At 35.0% G+C, this 13,574-nt stretch overlaps 1 protein-coding gene across 3 annotated transcripts in view; it reads left to right on the forward strand.

The window, feature by feature from the left end:
• The window catches only part of CdGAPr (GTPase-activating protein CdGAPr), a 121,176-nt gene that overhangs the window by 39,916 nt on the left and 67,686 nt on the right, over positions 1-13,574 (forward strand). For 2 of the 3 annotated variants that reach the window (XM_090155167.1, XM_090155164.1), the window contains exons 2-3: positions 3,319-3,448; positions 5,112-5,202. In XM_090155167.1, the coding sequence (XP_090011293.1) occupies positions 3,319-3,448; positions 5,112-5,202 (221 nt within the window). The remainder of the gene's footprint in view (positions 1-3,318; positions 3,449-5,111; positions 5,203-13,574) is intronic. The other variant, XM_090155165.1, reaches the window with a different exon arrangement.

Here is a 13,574-nt window from a genome sequence, read left to right on the forward strand (position 1 = left end):
ACCCACTCCTCTGTTTTGTAGGTATTGTCAGCTAAAGCGAATCGGTCCGCTTCTAGTAGTTGGGATTTTCCGCGCGCCTTCCGCTGGACCGAAACCGGCTTCCATTGATTTTTAAAGCATTTTTAAGCGGAGCTCTTTACCGAGAGTTTCTTTTTAACGCCGCTAGGTAGCGGAATTTCGCTAAATTCCATCGATATATTTGTTGTCAAAGGGTTGAAATTGGCCTTTTTTTAAATTACCTGTTATTCGCTGATTTTGCGGTTTGATAATTGGATAGATAAATTTACATTTTTCATTACCTTTTTAATGCAATATTTGTATTGGTAATTTATAATACTTCCAATTTTTATTTAACTTTTTTTTTATAATACAATAATTCTTATTTTAACTGACAAGGAGACTACCCGAGGTGTTACACACCGATTTTGTTCAAACTCGGGGGATTGGTATGTAACTTGAAAAATCCTAAAGGGATTTTATTCAATGGGCAACGGTTTTGCCATGGCAACGGAAAATGTTTTTGACAACATAAAATAACATGGGATTTTGACCGATTTCCCTGTGAAAAAAATTTAAAAAATTGATAAAAAATGTGACCAATTGATTTTTTTCGTCAGTTTTTATAATTTTTTTTTATAACTTTGGTATTTTAATTTTTTTTCAATTTTGTAAAATGTTTCACAGGGGGGACCCTAGGAATCGGTCAAAATCCCATGTTATTTTATGTTGTCAAAAATATTTTCCGTTGCCATGGCAAAACCGTTGCCCATTGAATAAAATCCCTTTAGGATTTTTCAAGTTACATGAAGGTCTACCAATGCCCCGAGTTTGAACAAAATCGGTGTGTAACACCTCGGGTAGTCTCCTTGTGAGTACATTGTATTATTTATATTTTAGTAAAACCTTCATATATTATCATATTTTTATTTGAGATTCACAATTTTTATGTATTTATTTTTATTTTTTTCTATAAACGTTTGTATTCTTATAACTCTGGTAATATTTTTATTATTATAAACTTATAAAAAATTATTCTTATTTATTACTAAAAGTAGATTTAATTACTAACTTGTTCTGTAATAACGAGAGCTCTGCTAATTAAAATTCCTTTGCTAAACTAACGTTTAATTAATTAATTAACTAACGTTTAATTACTTAAACAGTTTCCTTGAAAGTTCTCCAAATATTTGCTTTGGTACTCTGAACATTTTTTCAACTGTGTCGCCCTTTCGATTTAGTTCCGAAATTGGCAACTAGAGGCCGCCACGTCCCCGCCTGCGTTCGCGGAGGTTTTGGCAGGAAAGTTTATCTCCCAGCCGCCGCGTATTAAAAAGTAGATCGCGAATCTTCCACTTTCTCTCCCTCGCCAGATCCGTTAAAAAGAGAGGAAAGAAATATCGATCGTGGTGCCATCTCTCCCCAAATTGCTACGTTAATAAATAAAGATTCTGGTCGCGGCGGTTTAGGTTTGACCAAAATATTGGAGATTTTGTACGCTCGCTCGATTTATGTAAAAATACGTTTATAGGATAAAAAAAAAAGCTTAAGCTCTTTTGAACCAACTTAAAAAATCGATTTAGTTTTGCATAAACCTAAAGGCATAGGTAAACTAAGAACTATAAGTATGACACTTAAATACATTTTTTATTACATAATTTTTTTCACGGTGGCTTTCAAAAACATGGAAATAGCGCCACCCGGTAGTGACTTACTGAACTATTCTTTCGAGAATGTAAACGAAATTTAAAACCCTGTCAAAAATAACGCTTTCTTTGGCCAAACGATGATTAATTATGAAATCGGAATATTAATTTAATATTAGAGGTAATATTTTCGAAATTCGGATCTACATGCATTTTGTGTATTGTTTATTAATATCAATTAACCTAAATTTTTTTCGAGTATTTAATTTTGGTTGAATTTGAAAAAGGCTGACATATAGGGAAAAGAAACTTGCAAAGACTGTTTTATTTTCATTATTTTGATTTACTGATACTTTTACTAATTAGCCTTTGGTGAAGGAGGTAGTAAAAAATGCATGAACAGGGCTACAATTGTCAAACTTATGGTCCTTACCTTACTTATGCTAAAAGGCAAAATTATGGAAAAAATGAAGATCTATTGAAAAGGACATTTTAACTTCCTATTTTTGTAGTAGGAGGTGATATTTATCGATTTTCTAAAGATAGTTTTATTTTCCACTAGGCCTAAATGGTGGTTTTTTAGGTGCAAGGCCCAAAGGGTTAAAGCTGTTGGGTACCCTCACAATTTTTTTTTCTCATTTTGAGGGAAGATTTAAGGGAGAAAACATTTCAACCTCGAATCGTTCAAGTGAATAAAAAAACTTTTTATGTCGTGAATAGCCGTATTCATCCCAGGTTGCGTCTCTATCGGCGGCGGGGGGGTATTTGTAGTTTTAAAAGCGGGATGGTGGCCTTTATGGTAAAAATTCAAAAGCCCACAACCTTGGCAAGGTCCCCCAATCTATTCTAGAGTTGCTTTTCTTATATACGGCCCAATGCATTTTTCTTTGAACAGGTTTTGCTCTGTTTGTTGGGGGGCACCTTCTGTTTTGGGGAAAGTTTTAGGAAAATATTTTCGAAATTTTTTGAATATTGTTTATTTTATGTGATCTTCCTAAAGAGGCCTTACGATAAAGGAAATTTATTGTTTTTGGTGTAATCATAAGTAACACAATAACAATAAGTATGACAATTAACGAGATTTACAACCAAACTGATTTTCATAGTTACAGAGTAGTATCGCTCTGTAGCTTTGGGCTATGGCCGCCATTTTGAGGGCAGTTTTTTATCTATAGGAAAAAGCATGGGTGACGTCGACATACGTCACGCCGATATTACTCTATTGCGTAATCAAGATATTTTCTCAGCACAGAGCCCTCTAGTGTCTAAAATACGCGAGACTTCCGCTAAGCCGAAATATCTGGTTTCCGATAGATAGGCGGAATATTAGGCTAAAATGATAAAAATTCAAAATGTTTTTCTCGGCGTCACGAGCTCATGTTTTTTTATCACGCGTGATTCGCACGCGCGCTTCTAAACAAAGCCAAAGCCCCTCGCGACTCCAGAACGCGCTCTCCGATATTATACTTAAATTTTTATCAAAAAGTTGTAAGTCGCGAGTCCAAGTCACAGCCTGGAGAGAGTATCAGTGCCGAAAAAAGGTTCGTTTAGAAAATTGGCATTAAAGCGATAGGAAGTGTTATACTTATTGTTATTATGTTACTTATGGTGTAATGTGATTTAGGAGATAGGCGGTCGTTTGATTAATAATCATTGTGTTTTTGTCTTTCGTTAGATTCGAACAAAATGTTGGATGTGGAATCGGGCCCCTGTTTGCTAGCTACCTCTCAAAACATCTCTCTCCCGTTACCCGTTACCTTTCACAGACGATCTAGACTCTCTAGCGTTCCTCTCGTCGAACTTGGGTAATTATCTCTTTTCCGTTATTATCATTATTCAACTATTCTACTTTAAAGGTTGTACGCGCAAAAATTTAAGCTTTAAATCTTTAGTGTCGATTTCGAGAACCAGATGGCGATGGCTTCTCTGAAATAGATTTGTTTTCGTCGAAGAGGCACGCTGTTGCGTGGACTAAGAATCTAGGGACTCGCGTTTCAATGTTTTTGACGCGATATTCTGCTGTACGTTGTCAATTTAGTCAGGAAGTCGTACAGTACCGCCATCTCTAATTTCGTTGTTGAACCACTATTTAGCTAGTATTTCTAAAGTCCTGAGCGCTTTGCTAATTAGAAGTTCAGCAATGAATCCGCATGACAGGGTGGTATCGACTTATTCTGGTTAAACGGGGGTATTTTAGGAGGTTTAGGGACCAATTTTTGTTTTTGTTTTGGCATTGAAATTATATTAATTTCTTAAAATTAGATTTGATTGCAAATTATGTATTTGTTTATGCCTAGATATATTACTTAGACACTAGTGTGATATTTTAAATTTATTAAAAATTTGAGAACCATCTATCTCAAAATATTTGACCTCTGACCTTTAAAGATATTTACAACCAACGGCTGAAAACTTGAATTTTATAACATTTAAATAAAATATTTCTATTTTGAGAAATTTAATTTCAAAATATTTCCTTAAATAAATAGCCCTGGTTCATCTAATCTCTATACTACGTGGTCCAAAATCAACAAATATTTTTCCAATCAATCTTGGTTCGTGTATATAATATAACACATTTAGAAGTTTCAAAAATAACATGGAATTTCGATTTAATACCAATTGCGAATAATAATAATAATAAAGCCTTTATTATGGGATATCCTCTTCAGCATAACTGATTTCCAAGTGGGTCCCTACCACTATTTACAATAAATGATAATTAAGCTGCATTAAAAATGTGAAATACATGCTTAAAGAAAGTGTCCAATCATATATTAAACGCTTAATAGTTCTAGTATTAGGTTAATCTTGAATTTCTGAAGGTAGACTATTCCAAAAAGTCACTCCTCTGAACCCGAGGGAGATATTTGAAATTAATTTCCAAAGTTAAAATGTAACATATGTAAATATTGTCACGCAAAAGTTCGGCGAATGTTTCCCGGAATAAAGTATCTAATATACTTTTTGATCGAAGCAAGCTTAACAATGAAGATGTAGGAAGTTGGAAATTGAGACGGGCTACCGCAGCCAGAACAATGAAACGAGCTATTTTCATTTCGTTTTTTTTCCCCGTCGCTTGTTCGATTTACATTAATTCTTGGTGTCCCGCGGGGAATTAATAATAAACCCTTTGAAATTAAGTGATAAAAACTACCGGAAACGCCAGTCTTTCCTTTATTAATTTGATAACTATTTCAAAATTAAACCGGAAAATTGATAGCTTGACTTTCCCATTTTATCTTCCTCTTCGAATCGGTATAATTTTCTACGTATCAATGATAGTGAAAGAATCTACAAGTTTCAATACTAAAGACCTAGTTTCTATTTTCTTAGAAATAAAATGTTTTAATGCCAAAGGTTTTTGTATAACCTCGAGATTAAAATACCCCTTCGCTACGTCTACTTGTTGTTTTACATTTTAGATCTTTTTTTCTTAATCAAATGGATGTTTTTTGTATCTCTCAGCCGCCAGTTGTCTGAAGAGGAAGTGTCGTCGTCAGCCGCCAGGCGTCGTTCGTTGAGTAACTCTTTTCAACCAGATTCGTACGTTCTGAAGGTGAATATTCTTCATTTTATTATTTTTTCTAATTTTATTTTTGTACGATATTTGCGCGTTTAAAAACCAGTCTCGATGGCCTAATCACCTTTTTCATTTCGCCATCTCCCGCTTTAGAAATTTACACCGGCCCAGAATTAAAACCTAGATTATAATATTTATAAGACACTAAGGACAAAAATAAGAGATGGTGATATCATACGTAAATAAAGTGGTTTAAAAGGTTAAATGTATTCGCTCTAATTCTGCGAAATGCCTGACGTCAGTTTCGCGTGTCTCTTAAACAAAAAAGTAGGGGTATAATTTTTTTGTTAAATTATCTAGTTTATGACTACTCGTGAGTGGGCGGTAGTTCTAAACTTATTAAAGTAATTGGTTATAAAGAAATATATCAACAAAAAGTGTTTTTGTAACCTCCCCAAAACTAGCAATTTTCGTTCGCAGTACCAGTTACAATCAAAATTTCAGAGTTGCGAAACGTATATTTATTTCTCACGGTTATATTTTTTTAATATAACACCCATTTTATATTTATTTTTATGAATGACATAATTGTTTACATCGTCATCTACCTGATTAAAATATAATTTCAATAAGTTACTTTCGTTTAGTTTAGTTGCTTACGCAAAATACATCGAATTCGGGCTTTTCAAATATCTTTTTAAGTCTAACGTAACTAAATTAACATTGTAGTTAGACTTAGTCGGAGTATTTGCGAATTAATTTCCTTTCTTGTAGTTTTCTCTTTTTCGTTATCAATTCTCCTTTAATTTGTTTTAAAATGAACGCTGGTTTGGCTACCCGTTAATTTTTTATCTTGGGGAGATAATGATTTTCTGTAGAGGGTGGTAATCTTTTTTCTTCGGCTTGTTTTTGAAGTGGGTCAGCGCTGTACGCTAAATGTAAATTGATAAGGAGCTTTTTAATCTATATGGCCACGGACAAGTTATATATAAATAACAATTGTAAAAGAACCGGGCTTGGAGAGTAATAACGGTAATAAGTGACCGCGGTTTTCACACCCTTTTATTCAAGAGGCGGTGCACGAGGAAATATCGACTTTGCTCGACGCTCAAGTCCGAAGATAGGCTGTTAGCGACGCGGACTTCACCCACCGTACGCGCCTCGGATTCCGCTGTCGAGTGAGTTTTTAGTAGATATAGCGCATCCAGGGTCGCTCGTTGACTATAAATTATAACTCGTATAAAATGAAATGGAAAATGGGGGAGTGCTGGTGTGTACTACACGCTATGAATGCTCGAAAGAAATGGCCCCATTTTTTGGGATTGCCAAAGAATTCTCGGTCGGCCTTATGAATAAAAGTGAACATTTTCTCGTCTTCTTAAATATTCCGTTTTAGTTTATGAAAAATGAGTCTCTTCTTAGACTATAATCGCAACAAAGGATTGCCAAAATAAGGGTAAAATTTAAATATTCCGAAATGTTTTACTTTATAAAAATGGGCGAAATATTTAATTTTTTCCTAAACGCGTATTTAAATGTCAAAGACCTTTGCCACAAATCCCCGAGGGGAATAGAACCTAAAGCGAAACTTATCAAAAATGAGATGTCCCATTTTTGTTCGAGTTAATGAGGATATCTCTTAATTCGCTCGTTCGAAAGCCACGAAGGAGAAAACAACGACGTGAAGGATGAGCGTAGATTTATATTTCAAAATAAACTTCTTCTTATATCTCCGAATTAATTATCTATTAACGTTAACCCTTCCTCAATCATCGTAGCTATTTTTTTTCCTATCACTGTGTTGAATGTGTTCTTGACTAAATAGAGGTGAAATGACTTTTTCCCACGACGTCGGAGGCCTCTGTTTTTGATTATTTTTGACCTAGTAACGAGTTGTCCAATACTCGATAAATTGGTTTGACTTAAGTTACGACCGCCGTTATTTCCAGTTTTTTCCCTCAAGAAAATGAAGATGTCAGTCTTAAAAGGAAAAAAAAACCGTCACGAATGTAAGCGGATAATTAAAATATATCCCCAACTGACACGCTGATGTTGTAATTCGTTAAAACATTTTTTATTTTAACTTTAAATTTTAAACGAGACGGTTTTACTTTTGATAAAAATTAATTCAAAATTTGGATTATCGGTCTTGAATTTTACGAAACTTATTTAAATTGAATTTAAAGCCTTTTTGATAGTCCGCCTTGAGTAATAAAATTAGTTAAATTTCCGTCTAGACAATATTCTCGGTATTCGGTAATATCAGAAGTAAGTAAACCGAAGTTATCGAAATAGCGCTCAGAATCGGAGGGCGTTTTCCTTATGAAAGTGATGAGAAAATCGAGTCAAATAAAAAGCTAATTTCCATCCCCGTCTTTTGACGCGATAAATTGCACTTGGGAATTGAGGATATAGCTATTTCTACGTATACAAAATGCTTTCATAAAAACAAAAACGTTTTTTTTTTTCGGCCTAGAAGCTCGCAAAATTTCAAATTCGAGGTCAAAATAGAACTTCATAAGGAAAACGCTTTCTACATGGGGAGTATAGCAGTCTGATAACCTTTTGGTAATATGAGATAAAAAGCGTCGCTCTCGCTAGAAACCGCATATTATATAATCCCCTCGCAGGGTTCTCGTTTTAATACAACGTTTAATTGCGGTTTTAATGTCCCCTCGAACTATAATAAATAATTAACTTTTATAAAATTAAATTTTTTTCTTCTACCGTACGTAGCTTAATTAACCGTACTTTTTAAAATGAGGCCCGTTACTGTCTTTTTAGTCGCGCCAACGAGTTAACGAAGTAGCGTTTGGGGGGGACTTGTATTGTTACCGGTGTTTGTCTGTCTTCAAATTTGCACGCTGGGCGTTAAATAACTAAGGATATCTAAACTTGAATGTATTTTATTATCTCTGCGTTGGGCTTGCAAGTTCTGTCCCCATTGGTTAAAAGGGTTTTCCTCGAGCTTTTCGGTTAGGTTGCAAGATCTGTTAGATTTGGTTAAGGGGGAAGAATACAGTAAAAGCCTCTTTTTCGTTCAAGCTGAACTTTTCTGTTTTAACAATTACGTAATTGAATTATATTTTTCTTATTAGGATGAAATTTCCTCTAGTGCTTAAAATAATTTTGATAATATTAATAGTTATCGAGATATAAGGTCCTAACTAAAGGGTAGTTTGGGCGCTTGCTCAACTTGTTTAGCTCCGGGGGTCCGAATTAAAACGTAATAACTTTATTACTTATAAATTTAAAATTGTCAAAATTATTTTAATCACTAAACAAGAGGCTGTTCTACACATAAATATTAATTTTATAAGTTAAAATACAAAATTAAAAGAGTTCAGCTTGAAATTGCGCGAAAGTAGGCAATGGCCCTTAACGGGTCTTACCCCCTGAGTTCTTCGGTTAATTTACGAAATCTGTTCGCTTTGGTTAGGTTTTTCCCCGAGTTCTTAGGTTAGGTTGATTTTTTTCCCTATTGGTTAAAGGGACTTTCCCCGAGCTCTTCGGTTTTCCCTTTCTTTAAAAACTTGCAGAGTGTAACGGTACTAATAAGCGTAGGGAGATATTAGCTCGAGTATTAGCTAGCTTGGCACGATGGGCTGGCCGCCACCCTCCCACACTTTAGTTCTGGAGTAATGTCTTTACGAGTGGTTCGAAGACTTCGAAATACCGCGGTGTCTAGCGTATTAATTTAAAAATATTTATTTTTAATAATTTGCGAAATTGAAATTTTTCCATTTAAAATTAAAATTTGACGTGACTTCTTATTTCGGGGATCGAATTTTGGCATCTGTTGCTGACTGCTCGGGAACATTTCCCCCTCTCGGCCGACTCTTTCCGCTGGAGCCAACTGTCCCTTCTTTAATTTCGGTATTTTTTTCTCTTCGGGTGCCCCTTTCAATCACGATTTTTGAACATTTTTCTTCTGCCTGTTTTTTAGTTTTCGAAATATCGAAGATCTTTGTGGTTTTGAAAGAGAGAGGAGAGTTAATAGAGAGGTTAAGCTAAGCCTCGTATGTTAATGCTAACGGGAACTTCGTCCGCTTTAACAACGCCGCGAAGTTAGACTGACGAAACGCCTACGAAGCACCGCGGGAGTCAAAACGTTCCGTATTTGGCGGGCTCTTAACCTCTCTAATATTTTCTATTTTGAAAAGAGGCCTCTTCTCTTTCTCTCTCAGCCGTGGTTGTCTCGACTTCCGTTTTGGCGTTAAATCAGCCCGTTGCCCCAACACACTCGGAATTCGATAGGCTTAGCGTGACCAAAAATTCTCTGATATGTAATTAACCGTTCCAAACTTCTAGCGGTGATTTAGGGATCTTATACGCGAACGGAGTGTCTGGGAAATCGACGCGAACACCTTTCAAGCGTAGTTCCTCAAGGCGTTTTTTCTTAATCCTCCTAAACCCTATTACTTAACTACGGTACATATTTTGATCCGTGTATTTCTTGAAATTTTGTTGTGACAAAAGTAACGTAATCAGGATTCTTACAAAACGTGGTTAAGTCAGGGATATGTAAAATGGAGGTAAAATGTCGGGGATAAGTCAGGGATTTAAATAATTTCGTAGAAAGTCAGGGATTTTAGTTAGTCAACCAAACCACACATTAACAAAGAATTTTTGACCTAAAACAATAAAAAAGGTCCAAATTTGGGTTTACCCCCATTTCGCCCAAAATAGTTCTCCCAATTTCAATTTCTCCCAATTCCAATTTATCCCAATCCCATTTCTCCCAATCCTTTTTGTCCCAATCCCATTTGTCCCAAAATAGTTATCCCAAATCCCATTTGTCCCAAAATAGTTATCCCAAATCCCATTTGTCCCAAAATAGTTATCGAACTTTATTATGAACCTACCATAAAAATATATATTACATGAAATAAGTCCAAGTAATTCTTTATATTACTACAATTTGGATATGCCTACTAACCTAACCTAACCTAACGCCAAGTCGTCAAAAAATATAATGCCGTCAAAATGTTACGTTGTATTTTTTTCGACATATCGACTCGCACCGATGAGATCTAAAACCGCGCAATTACCATATATTTGGAAAATAATGATTGGGAGAAATGGGAATCAATTTTTTTGGGAAACTTGATCGTTGGGAGAAATGGGAATCAATTTTTTTGGGAAACTTGATCGTTGGGAGAAATGGGAATCAATTTTTTTGGGAAACTTGATCGTTGGGAGAAATGGGAATCAATTTTTTTGGGAAACTTGATCGTTGGGAGAAATGGGAATCAATTTTTTTGGGAAACTTGATCGTTGGGAGAAATGGGAATCAATTTTTTTGGGAAACTTGATCGTTGGGAGAAAGGGGAATCAATTTTTTTGGGAAACTTGATCGTTGGGAGAAATGGGAATCAATTTTTTTGGGAAACTTGATCGTTGGGAAAAATGGGAATACATATTTTTGGGTTAAATGAACTCCGGTTCGGAGAAATGGAATTGGGACAAATGGGACACCATGTTTTTGGGAGAAGGTAAAATTGGAATAAATGGGAACATACCCAAAATTGGTCAGGGATAACTTGGAAAAGTCAGGGATTTTAGATCAGAAACCCTGGTAATACGTTTGACTTCTAAACAGATGGGCATTTTCAGTCAATTAGCCTTTTAAGTTTACACACAGCCACGTAGTGCCAAACGCGAGAGGTTTTTATCTGTTGGATTTTCGTCTGTTAAGACGATTTTATATTTTAAAATCGATTAAAATAGAGTAGTTAAAGGAACTTCTCGCGTTGGCCATTAGGTGGCTCGGTTTTCTGAAAATATAAATATTAGACTAGTAATGAAATTAGCAACTTGGACAAACAAACGCACCCCAATACAAAGAGGCAAATAAAAGATAATGAAAAATACCGACACATTTTTAATTAGCTTTGAAAAATTTGATTTTGGTTTTCCCAATTTCTATTGATCAAAAATCCTTTTAAGGAAAAGGCAATACAATGTAAACCTTGTATTATAGAACAAATAACCTAACCTGAAAATGAAGTTTCGAAAGATGTATTAAAAATACATATTAAATATTTTTGAAGATTTTAGCTCAAATTCTTCATTTATTCTACAAAAATGGTCGGAGGAAACTTGGAAAAGTCCGGAAAATTAATTCCGGAAATTTTGTATAAACCCTGATAACATAAATTAACTAAAACGCGGCGAAAAACTAGGCCTAATAATCAGTACTTTTTACATTAATTATCTTAAACTGTCGAGTATGCTGCCAGAACTTTGACAATATCTTCGGCCGTATAATGAAAAACCCGTTGTAAGTCCAGTCGCACAAATACTATATTTAACTTTGACATAAATTTTAAAATCATCAATTAATGAATTTCGGAGATAATTCCTACGTTTAGTCGCTTGGGTTTAAAGGGAGTATGAACGTTCGTATTTATGGTGGGTCAACCAATTTCACAATGCGCTAGACGACTTTTCTACTACCTTTAAATCCATAAAGTTATGCCCAAAAATATACAAAGCAAATAACATTTGGTCCATTACGAGCGGTGTAAATCTACGTTGTCAGATATAGGACGTTATCAGTTTATGTTTGGGATGAAAGTTTGCTTATCTTTTCCCTGACTCTTCCCAAAATGGAGGAGTGAACGGAACCAATATTATGAACGGGGGGGATAATCCGTGGATCGTCCATTGCTGGCACCTCGAGCCTACGGCTCTCCCCGCGCGTCGCAGTCTCCAAAAAAGGGGATAATGACACCGCACTCTGTTCTTCTTCCACTATTTGGTTCTTTTTCCTTCAGTCGGCAAGTTTCTTTTATTAGCTCTAAGAGAGACGCTGAAGGGAGAATAAAAAAAGGACCCGAAAAACGCCCATTTTTACGAGCAGTTTTAAATTTAGCTCTTTATATAAAGCTTCTTCCTCAGGTATACTATTTCTCCCCTCCATCTCTAGCTTCGTGTTTATCAACGTTACGTCCCAATGCCAGTACAAAAACATTAAACGACCATGACTTCAACCTTTTCAAAGTTACAATTACGTATTTTCTGACGTATAATAATAATAATAATAATAATAATAATAATAATCAGCTAGGCTAATACCCAAGGCACCACCTTAGGCCTAAGTCATCAAGCGACTTTGAAGCCTTTAATTCAGGTACATAATCGCTCTTACGAGAGAAGTGTCTTACTAGGCTCGAGGCATGTTTTTGGGTGTAAATAGCAGGCCCCTCAGAGGTCCTGTAATTCCTATAAAATCCTATATTTTCAAAAATGTCCTATAACGTCCTATGTTTTTAGCAACATCCTCAAAAAGTCCTATAACATCCCATAATTTTAATATTTTGCCCATTTCAAATCCCGCCACTCACGAGGAGACTACCCGAGGTGATAATCACCAATTTGGTTGAAACTAGGTGGGTATGTAGACCTTATGGTAACATGAAATTTAACCTAGGGAAAAGTTGCAATGGGCATTAGTTTTGCCATGGCAACCGAAAATGTTTTGGACAACACAGTCTGTATATTGTCCCATTGAAAATAACAATTGATCAATTTTTACATATTTTGATCAAATTGACCAAAATTCATCAAAATATCATAAAATTCATTTCCATTTGTCAATTTTGATCTATTTTTTTTGGTTTTGAAATTTGAAATTTCCCATGTTATTTTCAATGGGAAAATATGCATACTGTGTTGTCAAAAACAGTTTCGGTTGCCATGGCAAAACTAATGCCCATTGCAATTTTTCCCTTGGTGAAATTTCATGTTACCGTAAGGTCTACATACCCACCTAGTTTCAACCAAATCGGTGATTATCACCTCGGGTAGTCTCCTCGTCAGTGAAATTGCTAGATTTAACTATTGGATAAATTCCTATACAAAGTCATTCTGGTCTATACTTTGGTTATTGTTAACACGGTTAGCTACTAGTATATTTTGGTGATAAAATGGTTAAATAGTTTCTATTTTTTAAGTGAAAATTAAAGATTTATTTTACTAAATGTAGATTTGGTTTTTAAATGCATAAAGTTAGTAAATGAAATAGCATATATAGTAATATAAAATCCTATAATTTTGAAAAATAGTCCTTTAAACACCAATATTTTTTAGAAATATCCTATTTTTCATATAAAAAAATAAAATTTGAGTGTCGAACGCAGTTACGAGCGTAACATTACTGGTCTAGGGGATGAATACTTATGGTATGTTATATTTTGCAACCTAGTCGTATTCGTAGGTGGCTCGTGGGTGTGGCCTATTTTCGTTGCCATGGTAACGAGGTTTTCATTAAAACTCGCATGGTGGTCACGTGATTATTTACTAAACAAAATTCTTCCTCAACGTGATTTTTAACGTAAAATATGTCATGACGGTTGTTTCAAGTCGGGGCTTAGCTATGACGTTTGTTTACGATGGTACGAGCA

This window comes from Leiobunum rupestre, chromosome 8 (assembly GCF_980474605.1).
Source record: "Leiobunum rupestre chromosome 8, qqLeiRupe1.1.hap1, whole genome shotgun sequence".
Taxonomy (NCBI): domain Eukaryota; kingdom Metazoa; phylum Arthropoda; class Arachnida; order Opiliones; family Sclerosomatidae; genus Leiobunum; species Leiobunum rupestre.